This window comes from Corvus cornix, chromosome 4, assembly GCF_000738735.6.
Source record: "Corvus cornix cornix isolate S_Up_H32 chromosome 4, ASM73873v5, whole genome shotgun sequence".
In the NCBI taxonomy this organism is placed as follows: Eukaryota; Metazoa; Chordata; class Aves; order Passeriformes; family Corvidae; genus Corvus; species Corvus cornix.
In genome coordinates, this window is record NC_046334.1 from 61,559,887 (window position 1) to 61,581,967 (window position 22,081).

Here is a 22,081-nt window from a genome sequence, read left to right on the forward strand (position 1 = left end):
ATGTGTATTTCTGTACTAGCTACAGGTCCTAGTAATTTAAGAGTCATCCAAACACCAACAAATATAAATCTATCAATTGGAGACTATGCTGAAATCGCCTGTATTTTGGAAAAAGCTATTGTGAGGTATAGAGCAAGCTGGTATTTTGTTAATAAAGTGAACATCACTAAAAGTATATCATCAAAACGCTATTCGTCCAACATCATCCATGAAAACAAGGATGTGCTAGTCATCAAATCTGCCAATGTAAATGACACTGGATTTTACTACTGTGAGATAATTATTGAAATACCTTTCTTTAAGAAACTACATGGAAATGGAACAACAGTGATTGTTAAAGAGAAAGGTAGGCTAGCAAGAACCTGTGTGTGCCATTTCACGCGTCGTCATAAAGATTCTTCAGTTTGAACTGTGTTATGCATTTCCTGCTTCTCCCACCTTCCTTCCTCAACACTGTAGATCTCAGGATGAAAGAGACAAACACGAAGAGGGCCTGAATGACTTTTAATGACAATTGTCTTAAACTCTGTACCTTAATACCTCCTGTGTAGTGTTTGTTTTCCTCCATAAGGATTTGCTAATAGGAATTATTACTTAAGGTTTACAAAAATGCTGTGCATGAGCTGTGTTTCACACTAGACCCAACTACAGTTCCTCCTCAGAGGGGATTCATAGGATAGATGTGAGACACTGAGTGAATCTGTTGTGTGGTAATGAGGGGCTAGAGTGATCACATGGTTACTCTGCTCAGTAACCCGTAACCTTTACTACTAATTTTATTTTTTTATTACAAGTTTTTAATAAAAAGTGAGAAACAAACCAATAGGGATGATAGAGTGGTATGGGACCTGTATGGATTTGTGTCCATAAAATTGTGGCAAATGCTGTGTCTTCCTGTTTTGCCAAAGTCATACGCTAACCTTTACAGGGGAGCAATTTAAGGTCCCAGTTCTGAACTAAGCATTGAAAAGCATTAATACAATTGGTATTCACACACAATTAAAATTTTCAGCAATAGGAGTGAGATCTGTTTCACCTTAAATTATTAATAGAATGTGAGATGCCCAGAAGACAACTTACCTCGCTCCTGTTACACAACTAACTCAAGACACTATGCATCTGTTCACTTCTGGAAGATGCTGATCTTCACCTCTCCTTATACCTCTCACATATAGAGAAAGGCTAGGGGTCTAGCTATGGTTAAACCATTAGCATTTTCAAACATCACTCACTTTTTGCCTGGTCAGGTCACAGGAAGCCTTTCCAATCATCCAGAACACTCCAGTTTTGGACACTATTTTATACTGTGGGTCAATTGGTCCAAAGGGAGGCACAAAAATTTTCAAAGATTTAGAAAACATCAGTGCCAGAGAATCACTGAAGTAGTGTTCAAAATGGTGGGAAATGAATATAGATAATTTTAACTCTTTAACAGTCTTTTAATGTCCTAAAATGAGTTAGGTGACCTGATCTCTTACTTGGTGAAGTATAAGCAGAAAATACGTTTATTAAATACTGGGGGGAGGGGGAATGTCACTCTGCAGGAGCTGTAGAAGGTACTGGCATTACTGTTCACCAGGCATGCATCCCTTAGGAATGGGAAAGTGACCCTGCACTTGTGGGGGGGGATGGACTGATTCACTCTTAAAGTAATTTTTAACTACCTTTTTTTTTTCCCCTATGAAGTTGTTCTTTTATTTTATCTTCAAACAGTAGCTAACTTTATTTTTAAAATACAATTGCAGAAGCTCACTCACAGGAAAAGAGATACTTGGTAACTTGGGCCATCCTTCCTTTCGTAGTGGCAGTGGGAAGCTTGTATCTTTGCTACAAAAAGAGACAGCACTCCACGCTATCTGGTGAGTTACAATATTTCCATTAACACATGCTGTATAAGTTAGATGTTTGTTTAGAGACGGCTGAAGTGGTGCTCTTAAGAGGTTATTTCACTATATGGCTTTTGCTCATCTGGTCCTGGTCTGCTGAGGCATCTTGAGCTGCCAGGAGGGATCAGAGGCACAGCTTGTAGTTCAAATGAGTGCTCCTGCAGCCACTTGCTTTCATTATTTATCTTTCTAAGGAGGGTCGTCACTTAAGCTGAAGATCTGGACCTGGCTAGGGTGTTGAAGGATATCAGTTCTAATAATTTCTTGCTGACATCTCACTGAGAAAGTGAGGAGCCAGAACTTAGCTCTGCATCGTAGTCTTACTCCTGGTAGTGACAACTGGAAGGGACGTCTGGAAGACTCAGCCTTGGGCACATAGTTCTGTCTTTTTCAAGCTGTGATTTATTTTTAATTAATTGTTAATTTGGGTTGGTGAGAGATTTTGGAGGGCAGTGTTGTTTGTTCATTTGGGCTTTTTGTTGTTGTTTTACTGGGTTTGGGGTTTTTTTTCAAAATCCAAAAATTTAAGAGTGGAAGAAGTCACAAGAAAAAAAAATGGTGAATGACAAAGGTACAGGACAAATATAAATGTAGAGCAGCTGGAGGCAGAGGGCACAGATTGGTGACATAACCTGAGGCAGCCTCTTAAGTAACTCTTTGGGTTTTCAGCTTATTTCATTTACAACCAGAATAACACTCTAGTGCCTGTCATCAAGACTAGCTGTACAAGAGCTCTGCGCTCTTCATTTTGGTGCTTATCGATCTCTGGTAGAATATGGGTGTGACTCTGGAAATGGACAGTAAGCAAGCACTGACTGGAACTTGGGTTTTGCCAAGGTGCTGCACAGCTTCCTGTGCTGACAGGAAGGCAAGAGCAGGAGCAAACGCTCCAGGTGGAAGAGCTTCACAGGAGAAATGAATCCACCAGGGAAGCAGCTGAGGAAAACACATCATGTAATTCTGCCGAATGGGTAAGTGGTTTATAAAAAGACTCTCGCTATGAGAGGATTTTCAAAATGAGGCACTGGGGAGTGGACTGAACAGAAAGAACACAACAACCTGCTGTTCCTAGGACTGCATCTTCCTACACATGAAAAAGGCTTAAAGCAAAAAAAAACCTGCTCAGAAATAAAAGGGATATTTATGTAGTAGCAAAGTATTGAAATCTGTTGTTATGTTTAATGGCCCTCTAAATTTGCCTGGAGAAGAGGACAGCAAAAAGCAGAGAATATCAATATAGAGACTGAGTGAAAGAAGGAAGCGTAGGAGAAGTAAAAAATGGCAATAAAGTCCCTATATGTATAATTGTGTACCAAGCTCAAGGGGCTTGGACCAGCCTCAGCTCATGGGGTCATTAGAGCAGGAAACACTTGCTGGGAGTAGGTAGCAGATTTCTGGAAAGCTCCTTTTTCCATGCAATTATTCATATTTTAATTACATTAAAACATAAAGTAGGCAAGGGAAAGAAGCCCTAATTTAACCCTTGCATAGGCAGGCACTGTTTCCATTGCAATCAGCTGGACAGGGCTGGGCAAGTCACACAGAAGTGATGAAAAATGCTCAAGCCCATGGTCACAACTGCACTTACTGAGCTTACAGATTCCCAGGTTCTCCTGTAAGAGAACCTGGCTGCAGCCTTGATTTGGTCACATTGGTACCGTGGTCATGGTGAGAGAAAATATCAGGATGCAGGCAGTGAAACAGCAATATCTATCTTCTACTGAGCAATAGTCATTGCTCTAAAAAAAAAGAAAACGTATACCTGGGAAAATGCATTCCCTATAAGTAGATTGTCACTGAAGCTAAGAGACTTGCTTTTACTGGAGATATCATAGTAGAAAATTATAAGAATACAAGGCATAATATGGTCTGGTCATAGTAATAAAATATTCTAATTACTAGCTATGAAGGGATTACTCTTCTACTTGTTAATATTTAATGAAGGTGTAAGAAAATGAGGTTGAGAATGAGAAAACAAGCATCCTAGGGGGTGCTGAGTGAAAAGTTCATTATTAGTCAGTTATTGCTCAGGATTTGTGTGGACAAGACTCTTCCAGAAGATGTATGAATGCAATTATAAACTATCTTTTGTAGCTGCTTTATGATTTAGCAGCTACCAGCCACACTGATGTGTCACGACATAGGTTCTGTATTTTCCTTCATGCAACAGACCTTTTTGTTATTTTAGTGAAAGCAGAAAGAGTGGTTTCATAGTGGTATCATTTAAATGTTAAAGCATAATTGGATGTTATAAATCATTCAAGAGATCCCGTAGGTTAGTAAAGCCAGTATATACAATGTGTATGGACACCACATTTCAAACAAATTAAACCAGCAGTGATGAGCAAATATTATGGTGTCTCTGGAATTGCACCTACTGCCTTTCAATTGTATTGCAGAATATGAACACCTTAATTTAAATTTTTTTTCTGATTGTGAAGAAGTCTCTACTTATTTGGGAAAAAACTAGTCTTGCACTGGTTTTTAACATAACTCACACTTTTCTTTTTAAGTTTGGAAATTTGGTGAATATTCTGAGTAGGTTTGGGCATCATTTCTAGAACAGTGAACATAGAGGTTCTATCCACCTCTGCAAGGCTATTTACAGTCTCATCCTTTTTTTACAATTCTTGGAGTTGCAAAGGCAATCCTGTAACACAGAAATTAATTCAAGCCATGGGTTTTCTTCTCACCTGTATCATATGTCCCAACAACACTAAGCAATTAGGTTGGGTGACAATACATAGCTCCAAGTACCCAAGGTAACCTGAGAGAGAACATCCTCATGGCAAAGCTGGCTCCTGTAGCTGTGCTTTTACTGTGTAGCACTTGTCTCTGCCTCTGGAGAATCATCCCATGTTTCCTCAGCTGAGATGCTCAGGGAGTGTTTCCCAGACAGTTCTGCCAGCTGCAGGGGAGTTTCACCTTTGAGGGAATTCCCAGTGCATCTGGTGATTTTTTCATCAAGTGTTGCAAGGTTCCAGCCAAAATCTAAGCACTTTTGTAGCAAAATTCCAGCTTATGGTAGCACACATAATGCTCACTTTTGAGGCGGGGGTTCTGGTTGTTCAAAATGCCCGGAATTGTGACCCCCGTTGGCCATCCCTACCATGCCTCCTGTTCAGCATTCAGCTGGTAGGTACCTCTCTGTTCTGAACATGGGTCATCAGAACAGAAACCCCCACAGCAGAGTGTAAGTGTGAAGACAAAAAGCTACTTCATGACTTCCACCCGTCTGTTGGTTTATGCCATCTCAGCTTGAGAATTTGATTTTATGTATCTGTGAGCACAGGCCTTTGTGTACATTTCAGGCAGATCTTTAATTCTCATGTTTTGCTAAAGGACTTACCTATGTGTGTTTAGGAAATGAAAATAGGATGACTTTTGCCCAGTCCAGAACAGCATGCGAATACCACAGCAGTGTGCTAGTTTACTGCATCAAAACAGCATCCATCCTGAAGGAAGAGTATGATGAAGTTTTCTGGAAATACCACAGTTAAAAAGTTAAGGGGATAAAAAAGTTTTCCATTTCGGATTTCATAGAATCTGATCTACTCTGGAAATTGACATCTTTAGTATTCTAAAAAAGTATTTTGTGCCTGCTGCCTAATTAAGAGAATTGAATCCGAACATAGGAAGGCTTTGCCTTTCCACGTTAGTACTGAGACATTCTTTCCCTCTGAAATTGTAACTTCATGGCCTGTGTTTCTTTCTCTTTCCTGGGGCTGTGCTGTGTCATGGGTAAAAGTTTATTTTACATATATTTTATGGGTAAAAGTCTTGACTGGCATTTTCTTTGCTTTTCAAGGCTGTGTCTACACTTTATGAATCACTTGAGGTTTTTTGCAATGAATCAAGAGGAAAAGATGACAAATCCACTGCGACTATTGTATCCAATGGAGAAGATGAGCAAATCCCACAAACTAGGGCAGCTGAAAAGCCTAGAATGAGACAAGGATCTGCCATCTACTTTGACACTCAGAACTAAAACAAAATAAGGCTAAATAACTATGAAACTGAAAAATATGATAATTTGCTGCTACAAGATGGATTATGTGTTTCCCATCAAAAGCTTGTCAGTGGTACAATATACAAGAGAAATGGTTGGTTCTAAGCAGTTTTTGAATGTTTTTTTCACTAACAAAACATTCTAAGGAGTCTCTGAATTTGGAGGATATGTCGTTTAGGAGACTGTTTTCAGCTCTTCCTCTGGTGTCCAGAAATAATGATCTCTGTGTTACAAAACTGTGAAAAAAATCTTCTGAACTGAACAACATTCTCCAACAAAATCATTTCTTCAGGAAGCCCATGTGTGAATAGCAGAAAGTAGAGAAAAAATGCATGGAGTTTGAGCTCTGAAACTGTCATCAGTGCTGACCACGTTATAGACAGAGGGGTATGCCAGAAAGGATTCTATACCTGTGGAAAGGGACTGTTAGTGTTAATTCATTCACAAACTAGGAAAAGTCTTCCAGAGAAAGAAGTCTCCTACACACAATGAAATACTAGGTTGAAATGAATACATCTATACATATATATGTATTATGTATAATTATTGTCTAACTGGTGGAGGAGGGCTGCTTTGAGGAGATGGGGGTGGAAATGCTTGTTCCACTTTTCCCAGCTTTAAAACCTTTTAAAAAATCAGTGAAGAAAAACCAAAGTTGAAAAAATTAAGGAGAACCTGGCTTCCAAGGTATGAACAGAGGTGAAGAGTTTTGACTGCAAAGCTAATGGCAGTTGTCCAAAGGCTGCTGAATGTTAAGTGTGAATATCTGAAATGTGAATGTATTTATGTACCAGGGTTATGCCATCTTCTGTTAATGTTTTTTTAGAGCTTAGCTGGAGGTTAGAACATCTTGTCAGCAGTGCAGGTAGAAACAACTTCACTGCTTGAGATTTTTGTCCAGCTTGTACCTGGGCAGTGCAGTAGACTCAAAACATCTTTCCCAGAGCCCTTAAAAACTGTTTGTGTCAGCTAAATATGTGACTGGCTTGCTACTAAATACTCTTAATGAAATCTTTGTGGCCATATAGCACAGCTCATGGTGTGGCTGTGTCTATGCTGTACTGACTGCAGTTCACAAAGATACCTCTCAAATCACTGTAGCTCAGCTGTGTCTCACTCTGTGCTGTGGATCCTCTTTCTTGGGTTGTTCTGTAACCTGCCCTGAATTCCCTACTGCAATAAATATGCTGCTGTCTGAACTAGACTGTAATCACTGCTCTGTATGAGAGAAACTGTTATAATACATCTCATGGTATTTACGTGTAAATTGAATAAAGCAAAATAATAATATTTTTTCTTCTTGAAATTCAGTTATTTTAAAATCCTGGTGGGTTTTATCCTGAAACTCACTATTACAGATCCATTTCCTTTACTGTGTGATGAAACTCTGTCATGTGCCATATTCGTTTGAGGATCGCAGATGGGGCTCTGGATTCCCCCAAACCCTGTAACTTTGTTTGCTACACAAGAAAGTCGTAATCAGTAAAATGGTGACCTTCAGCCCAGGTCCTGTTCAAGGAAGCTCTCAGTTATGTAAGTGGGTGCAGTAAATTTTGGTCGTTCTGTATACTGCTGGTTACTTCTCTGTTTCATCACAATGAGATGTACAGTGTTTGGGAATTATTAAAGAAAACCACTAAATTAAGAGATTGCCACTAAACTGCAGCTTAATATTCTCCAAATCCTATTTTCATTACATTGTTGATTAAATGTAGCTCCTAACAGCAAAGAATGCTGCCTTTTTAACAGCTGCTCACATTTTGTATGTTAACCTGGTCATTTCCAACATCTGGCAGTAGAAGACTACACCCAATTTATCATGACCTATTTTATCTGTGGCTGACAGTGGTGACTATGAGCCAGCAGAGTATTTTTAGAGCTCCCGCTTTTGACACCTCTGCCTCAAATATATTAACTCCTCTGCTTCTGTGCCACTTGGGAAGCAATAAATCCCTCTGTTTTAATTCTTCTTGGCTGTTTTGTTAGCTTTAAAACAAAAGAGCGCTCTGTAATTAACCTCAGGTCATGTTCTGACATGCAGTATGATCTCAGTTTTAACTGTCTGTTTAACTGATGAGTACATAATGAAGGCATCTGTCTAATAATAGAACTTGAAGAGAGTCCTGGGCCCTTGCTTTTAGCCATTTTATTGGCTATTTTCTTTTGAACAAGCTGCTGAAAAGTCATGGTTCCGTTCCATTTAATTTGATGTCCAAAGTCTGGTGTTAAGCACAGGCTGAAGCATGCTGATTTAGGAGCAAGTTGGATTTGGCACAATGGATTCAAAAGCCTTGTGTGTGTTGTGTGCTTTTAATGTCTCATCAGTGTGCTTGGCTTAGTCATAGTCCTACAACTGAGGCTCCCTCTCTGTTCCTGTCATGCTCCTGACCCCGGTTTGGAGAGCTAGTACAGTCAACTTGAGCCTGAACTTCTCTCTTCCCAATCCATTGCAAAACCATCCAAGGAGTCACATCTCATTTCCTCTACCTAGCACTTAGGCAGCTACTCCTAGCGACTGGGTACGATCTGGCTTGAACCGCACATTTTCTTCCAAGCCCTGGGCTGGGGTTCTTTCCTCTCATAGTATCTAAGGAAGAAGATTATGGAGCCGGCATTCCTGGCTCCATTACACCAAGGACCCTCAAGAGCAGGCAGGATGATGAGGTGTTCCAATCAACATCCTGTTTATGTGTGGTGCTGTGACTGATGTTCCTGTGCCTGATAACGGGGTTGCCACAACAGCAACAACGTTGTGGTTTAACCCTGCCTGGCAAAGGAGCTCTGCACAGCCACTCAGTCAATCCTGCCTCCCCTGCGTGGTTACAAAGAGGGCAGCTGTAAAGGGCTTTTTGTTATCATTCTTTTCACTAAGTGCTCTTCTGTTTGTAAACAGGAAACTGCAAATACAACTGACAAAAAAATACAAATATCAAAACAACACGAAGCCATTTCTCTAAACAAGAGAAAGGGCAGGTGATCATGTGTAAATGTTTCTTGTTTTCTACAGTGTGAAATACTGAGATGAAAGGAAGGCTTTTTATGAACTGCTACAATCTAGTAAAAGGTCTTTAGCTAAGTTGATGTGGTCTGGTGCTGGGTGCTGGTGAATTTTGTTGGCTGAGAGGATGTGAGAAAAATTAATTCTTTGTCTTTTTTCCAGAGTAGAGTCTGTTGGCAGGGCTCAGCAGCATCTTATACACCCAAAGCTGCTCCTCCTAACTTTGTTTCAGGAACTATTCAACTCCACAGCGGTGGAGGAGTATACAAAGTGTAAGGCAGAGAGGCAACAAGCGCAGCACCTGTGTTAGGTATTAATGGACTTAAGACAACCAGAGATTAGAGGTATAACTAAACAACTTAAGGGTTTGAAATCATAACAAGGAACTGGGCCTGTCAGGTACATTTGCTCTGAAATGTTGTGTATTCTGTTATCTGCTGATGTCCTTGCCTTGTCCTAAACTTGAATGCTCAGCTCCACAAGCCAGGAATGCTATATCTGTAAGTTGCCTGGCCTAACACAACTGTAGTCCATGGTTAGGGCTTCTGATACTGCTGTGGAAATAAATCATGGAAGCAAGTAATAGGTGTTGCTCCCCCTTTTGATTTATAGCTTTTAATTCTGGAGAGAAGAAAAAAGCCAAAAGCTTCTCTAACAAAGACAGCAGAAAAAGGTCAGGTAGTAGGGTGACAGACCCTCCAAAAACACCAAAAAAAAATTTTTTTTTCTCAGATAGAAAAACTCTGCTTTCTCAGATTAGCAGCTGCACAATATTAAAAACTGTCATTTCAAGTATCTTTTTAAATACAGACTAACCTTAATCTAAAGACTCTAGATCTAATCTCAAAGAGGGGCTGCTATCAAGCAAGAAAGGAAATGGAAAGAGTAGTTACCATTTAATTCATACCAATTGCCTCTGGGTAGAAAGAATTGCAACTGCTTTCTCACCTCACCTTCTGATGTGCAGTGTGGTAGCAGAGTTATGTGAGTGGTGAGTCTGGGTGCTGAGCACAAGATCATCAGACAGGCACAGGTTGTTCCTGAGACACCATAACCAGTGTCCTGTCACAGCAATGTCTACCCTAGTTAAGACACATACTAGGTAGGACATCTAGATAGGTAAAAGCACATTCAAAGGATAAATTTTGGCTAAAATAATGCAGCTTCGTGACCACATTTCCTCAACACAGTCAAGCATCCTCTCTTCTAGGTGAGACTCTATTTATTCATAGTTGGATTCCCCTCTCTAAGGCAAGGACTCTTCCACTTCTGTGCAGGTCATTTTTTGTTTTCTTATTTGTTGAAGGTCTTCTTTTTTTCTGATATGTGAAATCTGAAGTTGTTTGTAACAACAAAAGCAGGCTCTAGTTGCATTTCCCACCCCCGCTTCCAGTATTTCTGAGCCCAGCATTTCCTGCCCTGTTAACAGTGACAGAACTGCTGAAAAAGCCCCACTCTTATCAGCTGCACTACACTACACTGTGATTGCTTTCAGGAAACTGAAAGCAGCCAGCTCTGTAAATGTGTGCGCCTGGGGAACTTCCACTCCATCAATTTGCCTTGTAAATCTTCCTGATGGCATCTATGGATATCACCTCACTTTACACATAGTTCTGGGATAGTAGGTCAGTCCTAGCCGTATCCTCAGTGTGCACATAAATTAATATTTCAAAATGAAAAACAAAATTTTTTGAGGGGAATGCATAGGGGTTTCTTTGATGTTTCCTGCATGGACTCTCAACAGTAGACAATTTTCTCTTAGGGATTCCTTCCTCTCAGGAAATGTTTTTGTACAATGAAGGAAAAAGTGTATTGCTTAATTCATGCTTGAGCATGACATCTTAACAGAGCCAAAGTATTCCTCCCTGCCTACAGAAGTCTCTTGAAAGCTTTCTTGGAACTGGCTTATTCGTTTTTGCATGTCCTTACCTCTCTATAACAAATAGGAACTTCCTTTAAAAGGTTTGCTCAGTTGCTTTAAGTGTTACAAAACAACCATCCTCCCTCACAGCACTTTCTGATCCTTTCTGATTTTTCTTTTTCTCTTTCTTTTTCTTTTCCTCTTTGTTTTTCTTTTCCCTTCTCTCTTCTTCTGTTTTTCCTATTTTCTCTGACCATACCACAGACCAGCTTTTTACTATGCTCACCACAGCACAGCAAGATTGGCTGATAGCTGAGTTGGATTTTACATAAGTGTTAAAATAGAGAAAATGACACTTGGGCTGCTGGTGTGACACCGGCTGTGGAATGATGGCTTTAGAAACTATAGCACTTGTGGGGACAACATTAAGTTACCTTAGGGTGTGACCTCTTTTTCTGTCATTACAACTAAAAATAAGAGGTGTTCTTGGAAGGCTTAATATCAAGAACCTTTAAACTGAAGTATAAAAGAATGCTGCAAAGAATGCCATCCAGGAAATTATTGAAATGAGAATTGAAAACTAGACAGAAGTATTTACCCTGCAAATATTAATTTATTGGCCACAAATATATTCATTGATTTTGCAGTCTGATGTGGGTATGTCTCATGCACTAATAAATGTGTTTGATTAGAGTCAATATGCAGTGCTGGAAGTGTGTTTCCCATGGCACAGCTTTGCCAGATGACAGTGTTACTGCTCCAGCTCTCAACTCGGGAAATCACAGAGCCAGTTAGCTGACTGTGGTCTTCTCCATTTTACCTGCCTTTAAACTTCACTGAAATGATATGTGAACTTATTAATTGCATTTTTTGAAACACATTTTTAGGATATTCTGAGAAGTAAATGATAATAAAACAATGAAAACCTGTCTGTCTGTAATTAACAGAACCTATCCAGTGTGTCATGAACAGCACACTGTTTTTGTACAAACTTCTCTTCTGTCTGTGCCCCACCAGTGCCTGTTTAGTGTTTTTTAGATCTTTTTTACTTTGTTTTGCAAAGCAATTTAGTAATTGCATCATTTGCTCACTAGACGTAAATAAATTCACCATGTATTGCGGAAATGAAGTGACCTTTAAAAACTGTTAACCAGACTCAGAGAAAATCTTGAGAAGCAGTGCAAAGTAAATAAAGTATGTTGATATTTGAAGTTCAACAGACTATCCAGGACACTGGAACATTTGGGGGGTTTGACTATTTTATCTCAATGTGGAAAATGAAATGTTTTTTTATTGTTCAGATGTTACTCTCTTGCTAAGAGAAAAATAAATTGCTCTTCATACTGCTGCCAAGAAACAAGAAAAAAAACAAGTTCATAATTTCAGGTTATGTTTTCTTCCTCCTGTGCTTCTGCCATCCAGATACATAACAGATTTGTGGAAAATCAAAAAGTCCTTCTCATGTAGCTTCCTGCACCTATAGGAATAAGATAAGCTGTAAGGGTTGAAAAGCTCTAAGAGAAGTTTACTGTTTCAGCTATCCCATTTCATCTATTTATGTGGCTGTGACTCAAATGGGCCTTTACAGTAGAATTGATAAGCCTATTTATTCAGACTTTTCTAAAACAGACACTGCTGCAAAGAGCATGGAATAAAATTTATTCTCTAAGATAATATCAACACAGAGTCACACAAACCTCATGTAAGCCTGAATATCTGACCAAATGCCATAAAGTTTGGGTACAGGTGAATGGGTTTTGAAAATTATGCATGTGACAGTCTACATTTGTATCACATATATAATTTAAACTTTTGGTCCCAGTTAGGAACAGCAAGACCTAATTCTGTACAAACTCTCAGTAAATGTTCATCCAAGCTGTTGCCTATACCATTCTTCAAAGAAAGAAACCTGAAAGAAGCAAATGAGTATTACTTACATTACAATTATAATACAAAATTTGAACAAGCCCACAGAAAATGGCTTCTCTCACTGGGGAACTGGACAGATGGGTTGGCATCAAAACACTGCCTGCTGTCCTATGTGGGCCTTCTATTTGTACTCTGTTTTGGTTTTGCAAACAACTGTAATAGCCTGTGCTGTGTGCACAAAGCTGCTGTTTTTAATGGCAAACAAACCATAAGAAAATATTTAAACAGTACAGAAAGTGTGGATTGAAAACTCTGAGCAGTACTGTTGTTTGTGCACGTCTTGGGGTGACTTTATGATGTGTATCCCATATCGCTGCCCTATGCCCAGGAATTAATTTTGTGCCTTTCTATGCCTTTAAACTGAGCCTGAGAGGAGGGAGAAAAATTTGAGCAAAACTTCTTCAAAGCAGTTTGCAGCTTGTTCAAGGTCACACAGAGATAGAGACTTTTTTTCAGCTGTGGCAGGGGAGGGAGGAAGCACCTGACTGTCTGCTCCTGGGTCAGTTTTTGGCCAGTTTCAGCTTCTTTTTCTCTGGAGAGAGACTGAGAGTTGAACTTTTTTCCTTCCCTGGAATTTCAGATTTTCTCCCTTTTCTACTGGACTGCTTCAATATCAGAGCACATCGGGAGGACTTTCCACTGGGCACAGAGGGCCTGGCCCTGAGCCAAGTCCCAGCTCCGAGGAGACCAAAGGGAGGACTCGAACACTTTCCCAGGTTTTTTCTTCACAGTGAGAGACTTTATTATTTAGAATTATTTTCCTTTTCCCATGTGTTTGTTAAATAAATAGTTTTTATCTCCTTCACTTTCCTTTGAGGAAAGTTTTGGGAGGGGTGGTTTGTAACCTGCCTTCTCTCAGAGGATATATTTCTAAATTTGGCCAAACCAGCACAACATGCATGAATACAGATAAAATACACATCAAAAATAAAGAAACCCAACCAGGCAGCACTGCCATGGTGACCTTTCAGTTAGTAGAAATTCAAGTCCTGTGGTTTATTCTGTGTTTTAGCACTTTTGCAGCCACATCATAAAAATTGTGAGTTACCTGTTTGTGGAGGAAAATGTGTGAGAACACCTTTTCTGCTGCTGAAAGATGGCAGAGTAGTGGACATACTGACATATCCTGTTGACTGAAGCTGATCTTCCTCTCTGCCCTTTTGAGAACAATTTTTTTCCTTCTGTATAGCTAACATTGATGTTCATGATTCAAAGTCATAAGAATGCATGAAATAATTTTTTTTTTTTTCCTTTAGAGTGAGGAGTTGTTTTTTCTTTGCTGGACATGTTTATTATTCATGTTACAGATACATGTCAGAAAAGGACAAAGAAAAGTTCCTGTCACTTGACACACCAGTGACTGCCCCTGTGTGTGTGTGCAAACACCAGATGATGTTCATAGCTGACAAGGGCCAGTTGTTTGCTCTATTCTTGTTCCTTCTTCTGAAGAAACCCCACAGGTTTCAACATGCACTTTAATGTAAAATTTTCAAACTTAACCTAAAACCCTTATCCCTGTAATGCAAATCAGTTGCAACTATGTCGTAAGGTTGAAGTCAGGAACAAGTAATTCTCATGAACTGTTTGAATGAAGTATGCAGACTGAGGTGCTGCTGTGATTTTTTGGGAAATGCAAAATCAGTTGTTGGAAAATGACAGATGGAAAATCATAGGAATTTTGTTTCAGAACAGTTCTAGATACATACATTCATGTGATGTGTACTCTTGCTCTGAGATATTGTTGATGTTAGAGGACAGATTTTGCCTGGGGAACAGGTGGCTATAGGCATTTGTGAGAAAGGAGTTTAATTTTTAAAGTTTTGCTTAATTAAAAACCAATTTTTTCTAACTTTTTTATAGTATTTTATGAGTGGAAAGTTCTCTGAAAGCATCTTCAAGGATGTCCAAAGACATCCAAACTCAGGTTTCATTTTGGGAGTCCACAGTCAGGGTCTTCTACAGAGAACACTGCTACTGCTCCCTGGGATCCATCGACCTTATTCATGCATGATGCCCTAGTTTTGGTAGATTTCCCCAAATAATTTGCTCAGTGTGTTCCTTCTACGTACTCTAGATATTACCTCAAATGAGCTCCTCCAGGTCTGGTGTAGGCACCTGGAGTTTGACAGAGACCAAGTTACCCTGTGCTTGGCCAGAAAACATAATTTGTTCAAAATTCAGCATGGCTGCAGCTGATGAGCTTCCACCAGCTGGGCTCCCACTGTCCAGGTGCCACCCAGCTCCCAGCACAGACCCTCAAAGAGCTCTGCTCTCTGTAGGTGTGAGTCCAGCCAGTTTGGTGTCTAATGATGGGGGACCTCGGTTTACAAGCAAACCACAAAGTTCATCAGAGGCCATACAGGAACACAGGACTTGAGAGTGACCTTTTGTTTTCATAACAAGTCATTTCATTGCAAAATTTGTACTGTGTAAAGTAAATAGCAAGTTTTTTTACTGCAGATGAAGATGGATTTTGATATTGGCTGTTTGCTCAAGTATCAGGTTTATTGCTTCAGATATCTCTACCTGAGCAAGCTCTTTGTGGAGCAGTTCCCTTTGCTGGCCCTGGAGAGATGCTGGTTCAGAAGACCTGCTTGTGACACCCACTATGGACTGAGTGTGTTAGGCAGATCTCTACCTTTGATCCAGAGAATCCCATCCCAAGTGTGTGCTAGTGATCCATGTGGTCTCTAACTAGGTAGAGAGGGCTGCCCAAGTCTGCAGCCCCTGACAGTCCCTAACTATGGTGGTGAGGGGGAGGTGAGATGCTCCTCTTCCTCCTGAGCAGGCTGATACTCCACCGAAACTGGGCTGCCACCCCTCTGCTCCCATAGGGATATCTGAAGGAACAAATCTTGAGCAAACAGCCAGTAACAAAACCTGATTTTCGTTTGTTAGTCACACTGTGTACCCTGAAGGAGAGGCTGGTTTCTACTGGTGAGCAACTGGTTGTACCAGTCACACCAGGGTGATAAAGCCTGAGTTTTGAATAGGTGTTGGCATGGAGGTGTGTACCCAGATACAGGTGTTTGCTAAGGGATAACTGTCCCCTGGGTGTGCAGCCATTGATTGCAGGGGACAGATGCATAAAGAACCCCAGAAGCAGAGCAGGCTCCATCCTCCAAGAGAGCCCTGAGGCTGTGCCTGTTCAGGAGAAAGCCAGGCTCCAGCAGCAACATGTCTCAGCTGGAAACTGCAATGGGAATGACCATTGCTGTCTTTGACCAGTATGCAAGGACTGACGGCAACAGGCAAACCCTCAGCAAAGCAGAGCTGAAGACCCTCCTGGAAAAGGAGCTGCCAAATTTCCTTGCGGTAAGAGAACAGCATGGCACGGTTTCTGTGTAGCACGAACAAGAGCAGAAACAGCTTTTAGTACATTTTTAGCGAAATTACATCCCAAAATATGCAATTTTTTGCAGGAAAATACACAATTTAAAAAATGTTTTGCACAAACTGTGTAAAACTGATTTTAATATGCAGGGTTTTCCCCTGTTTGCTAAATTCATCACTTGAGTTATCAGGACAATGGCTTTGAAATAGATTGGGTTTCAACTTCAGAATTCACTTACTTCTGTTTATCCCTGGATTTATCATCTCACTTCATGTCACAACTGCAGTGAAGGTAGTTGTGCAACTGAAGATCTTGATTGCAGATGGGGAATCTCTCTAAATATTCATTCACTTACCTTCTCTAGGTATTTATACTACATACTCAGTATGCTCATCAAAATGATCCATAAACCAGAACAACAGATTAATTCAGAGCAAAGTATTTGGCATTTGCCTTTAATAGCAAAAGAAAGACATGGAAATATATTTTACAACATAGATTTGTATGTAATCATAAAGTGCATTTAAGTAGATATTCAAAGCGCTTAATCTGTTCTAGTGAAAGCTTTAGCTGCTAGTGAGACAAATAGTTTTCATTTTCAGTTGTTTGGGTTTTTTTATTTGTTTCCCTTCACCAAAAATCCAGACAATACTTTTGAATACATTGTTCTTTCCACACTGGAGTAATGTTTCCCTATTTGTACATTTACTGTTCTTAATGGCAAAAGTCTAGAACCAAATGCTCCTTGTGTCACTCTCAATTTTTGTATCCAGCATAGTTCAGTTTTTTAACAACTATTTCAGGGTACTGCAGCCAGGGCACTTGACACAATTTAGCATCTTTCCGTGTAAACTGTATGAATTCACCATATGAAATCCATGCCTGCTGGAGTTATGTCTCATGAATCAAAAAGATGCAATATTCAGAACAAGGACCTAGGGGATAAAGGCTCGGGGGGATAGATTCCAATGTTTCTGAGAAAGCTTTGTAAGATCAGTGCTTGGGACACAACAGCATCACAGAAGGGTCCTGCTCCTGAGCATGGAGCTGTGTGGTACCCACAGCACTTCCATGGAAAGAGAAACTAAACCAACAACAAAACCACTGTTCTGGGAGGGTGTGGAAATCCCCCAGACACTCCACATTTGGTCTAAATAAGGCTGGGGAGCCACTGTACTAGGCAGCTACCACATGGGATGATGCTCTGAGGTCTGCCCTGACTGTGTTTGGTGACCAGGCACCACTTTTGCCAGTTCCCCACAGCTGCTCTTACTGGCTCTACTTACTTCCTGCAACTGGTGGAAAAACTGGAATTTTCCAGGAAGGTAATTAGCTAATTGTTCTCTTATATTCCAATCTCCATCTCCTTTTCCTGCTTTACTTCTTCTAGGGGAAAAAAAAAGAGGCATTTTTATGCCAGTATTTTAAATAAATTTAAACAATGTTCCTTGTTCCTGTCCTGCCAGACTGATAATTGCAAGAAAAAAAATTGAGAACATAAGAATGACTTCAGAAAAAAGTTCTACCTGTATTTTCTTGCCATTTATATCCATGCTTTTTACTTGCAAGAAATTCTGGAAAACAGGTTTTTTTAAACACTCATGTATGCCTTTGGCCTTAGAATTGGTTATAGCTGACACAGCTCACAACTGCCTGGAAAGGTCTTGAATCAATCAGGCAGAAATACCACCAGACTGAAGGACTGGACTCAGTTATAAAGAGTTTCCAAAGCCAATTCCCACTTGTGCATTTCAGAAATAATTCAGAGGCTAAAACTAGTTCATATAGTTCACTAAATAATTTTAAATATTCATTTATAAAATTAAACCACTGTAATTTACAAAGTGAAAATGTAGAAAACCTTCCAGACACATTCATCAGTCAAATCTAGGGAACTGTTTCAATTTTTAGTGATATTAAATACACTGTATTTAAAGTGATATATTAAATTACAGAATAAGAAATTTAGTTAATAGATCATGATCAAAAAATGCCTTCAGATTTAAATTATTATTATTATTATTTAAATACTATTAAATTATTAATATTAATTATTTAAATAATTATTTAAAATTGGTGGATGTTTTCCAAAAGCCTGTATAATTTCTTTCTAATATAATATCAGACTTTTTTTAATCTTCAAAAGCCACACGCTTGTTTCCTAAATTAAACAGGTCTGTACTGCCATCTCCTGTTTAATGTTAAAATTGCAGCCTCTAAAATCCCTGTAGATTATCAAAGCCAAAAATCCCTCCTGTAAGTTATTTTAGAAAATAACTTCTTTAGATAGATAGATAGATAGATAGATAGATAGATAGATAGATAGATAGATAGAGATAGAGATAGATAGATAGATAGACAAAATGAAAAAAAGAAACAAACACCAAACCAAAAGAAAATCAAAACCAAAACCCCAAACAACCACTTTTTACTTTGATGATGCATTGCTTAGCATCAGCCTTGAGATGTTCACAGAATCACAAAATATACAGAGTCGGAAGGGACTCACAAAGATCATTGAGTCAAACCTCTGGCCCTGCACAGCAACATCCTCAAGAATCACACCTTGTGCCTGAGAGCATTGTCCAAACTCTTCTTGAGCTCTGCCAGGCTTGGTGCTGTGATCACTTCCCTGGGGAGCCTGTTCCAGTGCCCAGCTGCCCTCTGGGAAGAAGAATCTTTTCCTAATATTTAACTTAAATCTCCCCTGACACAACTTCCTACACTGGGCACCAGAGAGAAGAGATCAGTGCCTGCCCCTCCTCTTCCCCTCACAAGGAAGCTGGAACTGCAGTGAGGTCTCCCCTCAGTCTCCTCCAGGCTGAACAGACCAAGTGACCTCAGCTGCTCCTCACACGGCTTCCCCTCAAGGCCCTTCAGCATCTTTGTTGCCCTCCTTTGGACACTCTCTAATAGTTTCATGTCTTTTCTGTATTGTGGTGCCCAGAACTGCCCTCAGCACTCGAGGTGAGGCCGCCCCAGTGCAGAGCAGAGTGGGACGATCCCCTCCCTTGCCCAAGTGGTGATGCTGTGCCTGATGTCCCCAGGACAGGATTGACCCTCCTGGCTGCCAGGGCACTGCTGACTCACGTTCAATTTGCCATCGACCAGAACCCCCAGGTGCCCTTCCATGGTGCTGCTTTCCAGCATCTCATTCCCCAGCTGTCTGTACATCCAAGGTTGCCCCATCCCAGGTGCAGAATCTGGCACTTACCCATGTTCCCGTCATATGATTGGTGATTGCCCAGCCCTCTCATTTCTTGAGATCTCTCTGCAGGGCCTCTCTGCCTTTAACAGAGTCAGCAGCCCCTCTCAGTTTTGTATCATCTGCAAACTTGCTCAGTATCCTTTCCAGTCCTATGTCCGAGTCATTTATGAAGATGTTGAAGAGCACAAGGACAAGGATGGAACCCTGTGGAACCCCACTAGTGATAGGCCCCCAGTCTGAGGTCATCCCATTCACTGGAACCCTTTTTGCCCCACCCACGAGCCAGCTGTTCACTCATCCCATATTGTGTTTATCCACCTGTGTGCTGGATATTTCGTCCAGAATGATCCTGTGACAGACAGCATTGAAAGCTTTACTGAAATTCAAAAAGATGACATCAACTGTCTTCCCTTGATCATCTAGGTGGGTTACTTTGTCGTAAAAGGAAATCAGGTTTGATAAGCAGGATTTCCCTCTCATGAAGCCATGACAGCTGTGATTGATGACTGTGTTCAGTCATTCCATCAGATTAATGGCAACTTAGAAGAATAATGACAACTTAGAAAAAGATTTGCTCTGGTAACTCAAGCTCAGCATCCCGCAGGCTTCAGGAGGCACCTTTCCAGCCACCAGCCCCTGTGAGCAGCTTCTGCTGGGCCATAAGGCCAGTGGCAGCACTCAAAGCACTTTTGAGGCTGTTTGCATCTTTTCTGGCATGGAGGTATTCAATGAAGCTTAAATTTGACATTTGCCTCAGGAAAGCATCATTTTGTAAAACTGCAAGCTGCCTGAGCTCCAGCTGAGCCTTTCCAGGGGAGTGGATGGGGAACTCATGGCATTTAATTCATCTGGGTAGTGTCCTCAGGGCTTTGTGTTACACAGCTTTAATGGTGATAAACACTTTTAAATGTAGCAAACCTGCCTCTCTGTGACAGTGCATGACTGCAGCTCTCAGGTGTAATACAAAATGCTTTGGGTACTTGCTGCTGCTGTGCAGACAGTGGGAAGACAGGGGACCTTAGCAAGTGCCCAGAGCCCAGTCAAGGACCTTGTTTGGAGTGTGGGTGGAGATGTTGCTGCACTGGGGTCATGCATCCTCTCAGATCAACCTGCTCTTTTTCTTTTGCAGTCTGGGAAGGACAAGGATGCTATTGATAATGTCTTCAAGAACCTGGATGAAAATGGAGATTCCCAAGTGGACTTCAAAGAATTTGTCATCTTTGTGGCAGCTCTGACTTGCTGCTGTCACAAATATTTTGAGCAGAATGCAGCCAAGTAGTTGTCAAATTACTCACATAAGCTGTCTTTGCCTGTGCTCCATATGCTAGTGATATGGATCCCTTCACTCCTTCCATGTACTGCCATGAAGTTTGCTAGCATGCTGCACTGTAAAAATAAACCCTACTGAGCTTAATTCCCTATCCTGAATGCTAATTTCTTCTCATTTGTGGAACAGCCTGGGTTTAATGGCTCCCACTAATTCACACTGAGTAGTTTCTCCCTTTCTGTGATTTTAAAATTCTTTTCTTAGCCAAAAGGCTCAATATTCATCCCAGTACAGAAGCTGCACAAGAATAAGTGCTGCTGGAGCCATGAATCATCTGGAGGCTGTTTTTATACATCAGCATCTCTGGGATGCAGCCCAAATCCATGTGTGCCACCACAGCTGTACAGGACAGGCCCCGCTGGCACTACACTCGAGCCTGTTTGGTACCCTCAGCTGTGTGGTTGTTGCAGGGCTGCCTTGTAGGTTCCTTCTTGGTTAAACATCGAAGCAACCCCAAACAGCTTTTGGGTTTTTCTTCAGCATGGAGGATTCTGTGCAGTTTTGTGTGCTAGTGAGCCATCTCACCCAGATCACATAAATTTATTTTCTATGACACCATAAGACTTTTGTACTAATATATTGATATTACTTTAAAATTAATTTAAATACTCTCCCAATTATTGTGCCATAATATTTTTGCCTGAAGCAAAAATGGCAGCAATTGTTGCTTCCTTACCTGAAAAATGTCTGTGTGGGGAAGTGGAAGAATTTGCTTTCATCTGAACTCTGTAATTGGAGCAAGACTGTATAAAGAATTAAATATATATTTTGAAGCACTTTGCAGGTGAGCATCCCAACGCAAACTGCAAAAACATTAAATTTAGTTCCTTTATCTACAGAACAGTACTGTTTGGTGCTATTCCTATCCTATGGCAGAAGCCAAACATTTCCCTGTCCTACTGCACGTACAAGTGTGCTGTGTAGGTAGAGGTGCCACAACTCCCTGCACACTCTGGAGCCCCTGAAAGACCATGAAGCACAGCAAAAGCAGGAACAAGAGCTCTGTAGGTGAAGAGCTCTGCTTTAACACAAAAACATGTTCCGCTTCCTCCTGGAGCCTGGTACAATGAGCTGGCTGACCACAGCTGCATGCCTGGAACAAGAGCTCAGTTTCACTGTGTTTCCTGAATCTGAAGTTACACCACAGGTTTGACCCATTTGTAACCCTATACAAACATGCATTGTTTAGGTGTATTCATCCTTTGGGGAACTCGATGGGAAAATTTGGTCTTATTAGTTTAGTTCAGCCTTAGTTTTAACCATTACAGGTGTTGTTTCATCTAGCTTGCTCTGGTGCTGGATGGCTGGAGATGAATTGCAACGCTCCCATTACTTACTTGCAGAAGTACCATTACCTGTGTTACTGACAATAGTATTATTTTCTGCATTACCTGAGCAAGAAAACTACTTGTCAGCAAAATGTGCAAAAGTCTTCCCAATCCAGGGATCCCAAACTCACCTTTTCTTCAGAGACTGCTCCATATTATTTCCATTTTTTGAGATATCTTTACAACTCTAATCCAACTTGG

General features: G+C 40.6%; 2 protein-coding genes across 2 annotated transcripts; both read left to right on the forward strand.

Moving 5' to 3' along the window:
- On the forward strand, positions 1–7,166 carry LOC104690911. Its single transcript, XM_010402201.4, has 4 exons — positions 1–346; positions 1,746–1,859; positions 2,724–2,857; positions 5,695–7,166. Exons 1-4 carry the CDS (start codon positions 1–3, stop codon positions 5,872–5,874), a joined length of 774 nt encoding a protein of 257 aa, XP_010400503.3. The 3' UTR covers positions 5,875–7,166.
- An 8,585-nt stretch (positions 7,167–15,751) lies between these two features.
- On the forward strand, positions 15,752–20,574 carry LOC104690749 (S100 calcium binding protein P). The gene is made up of 2 exons (XM_010401943.3): positions 15,752–15,998; positions 20,355–20,574. The coding sequence occupies exons 1-2, from the start codon at positions 15,861–15,863 to the stop codon at positions 20,502–20,504; spliced, it is 288 nt and encodes a 95-aa protein (XP_010400245.1). The 5' UTR covers positions 15,752–15,860; the 3' UTR covers positions 20,505–20,574.
- Positions 20,575–22,081: the final 1,507 nt, after the last annotated feature.

Excerpts from the sequence above, each read along its gene's own strand:
- LOC104690749 (XM_010401943.3), top strand. The coding sequence starts at position 15,861 with ATGTCTCAGCTGGAAACTGCAATGGGAATGACCATTGCTGTCTTTGAC. Across the intron at positions 15,999-20,354 it reads AGCTGCCAAATTTCCTTGCG|TCTGGGAAGGACAAGGATGC; the intron begins GTAAGAGAACAG and ends TTTCTTTTGCAG.
- LOC104690911 (XM_010402201.4), top strand. The coding sequence starts at position 1 with ATGTGTATTTCTGTACTAGCTACAGGTCCTAGTAATTTAAGAGTCATC. Across the intron at positions 1,860-2,723 it reads ACAGCACTCCACGCTATCTG|GTGCTGCACAGCTTCCTGTG; the intron begins GTGAGTTACAAT and ends GGTTTTGCCAAG. Across the intron at positions 2,858-5,694 it reads CATGTAATTCTGCCGAATGG|GCTGTGTCTACACTTTATGA; the intron begins GTAAGTGGTTTA and ends TTGCTTTTCAAG.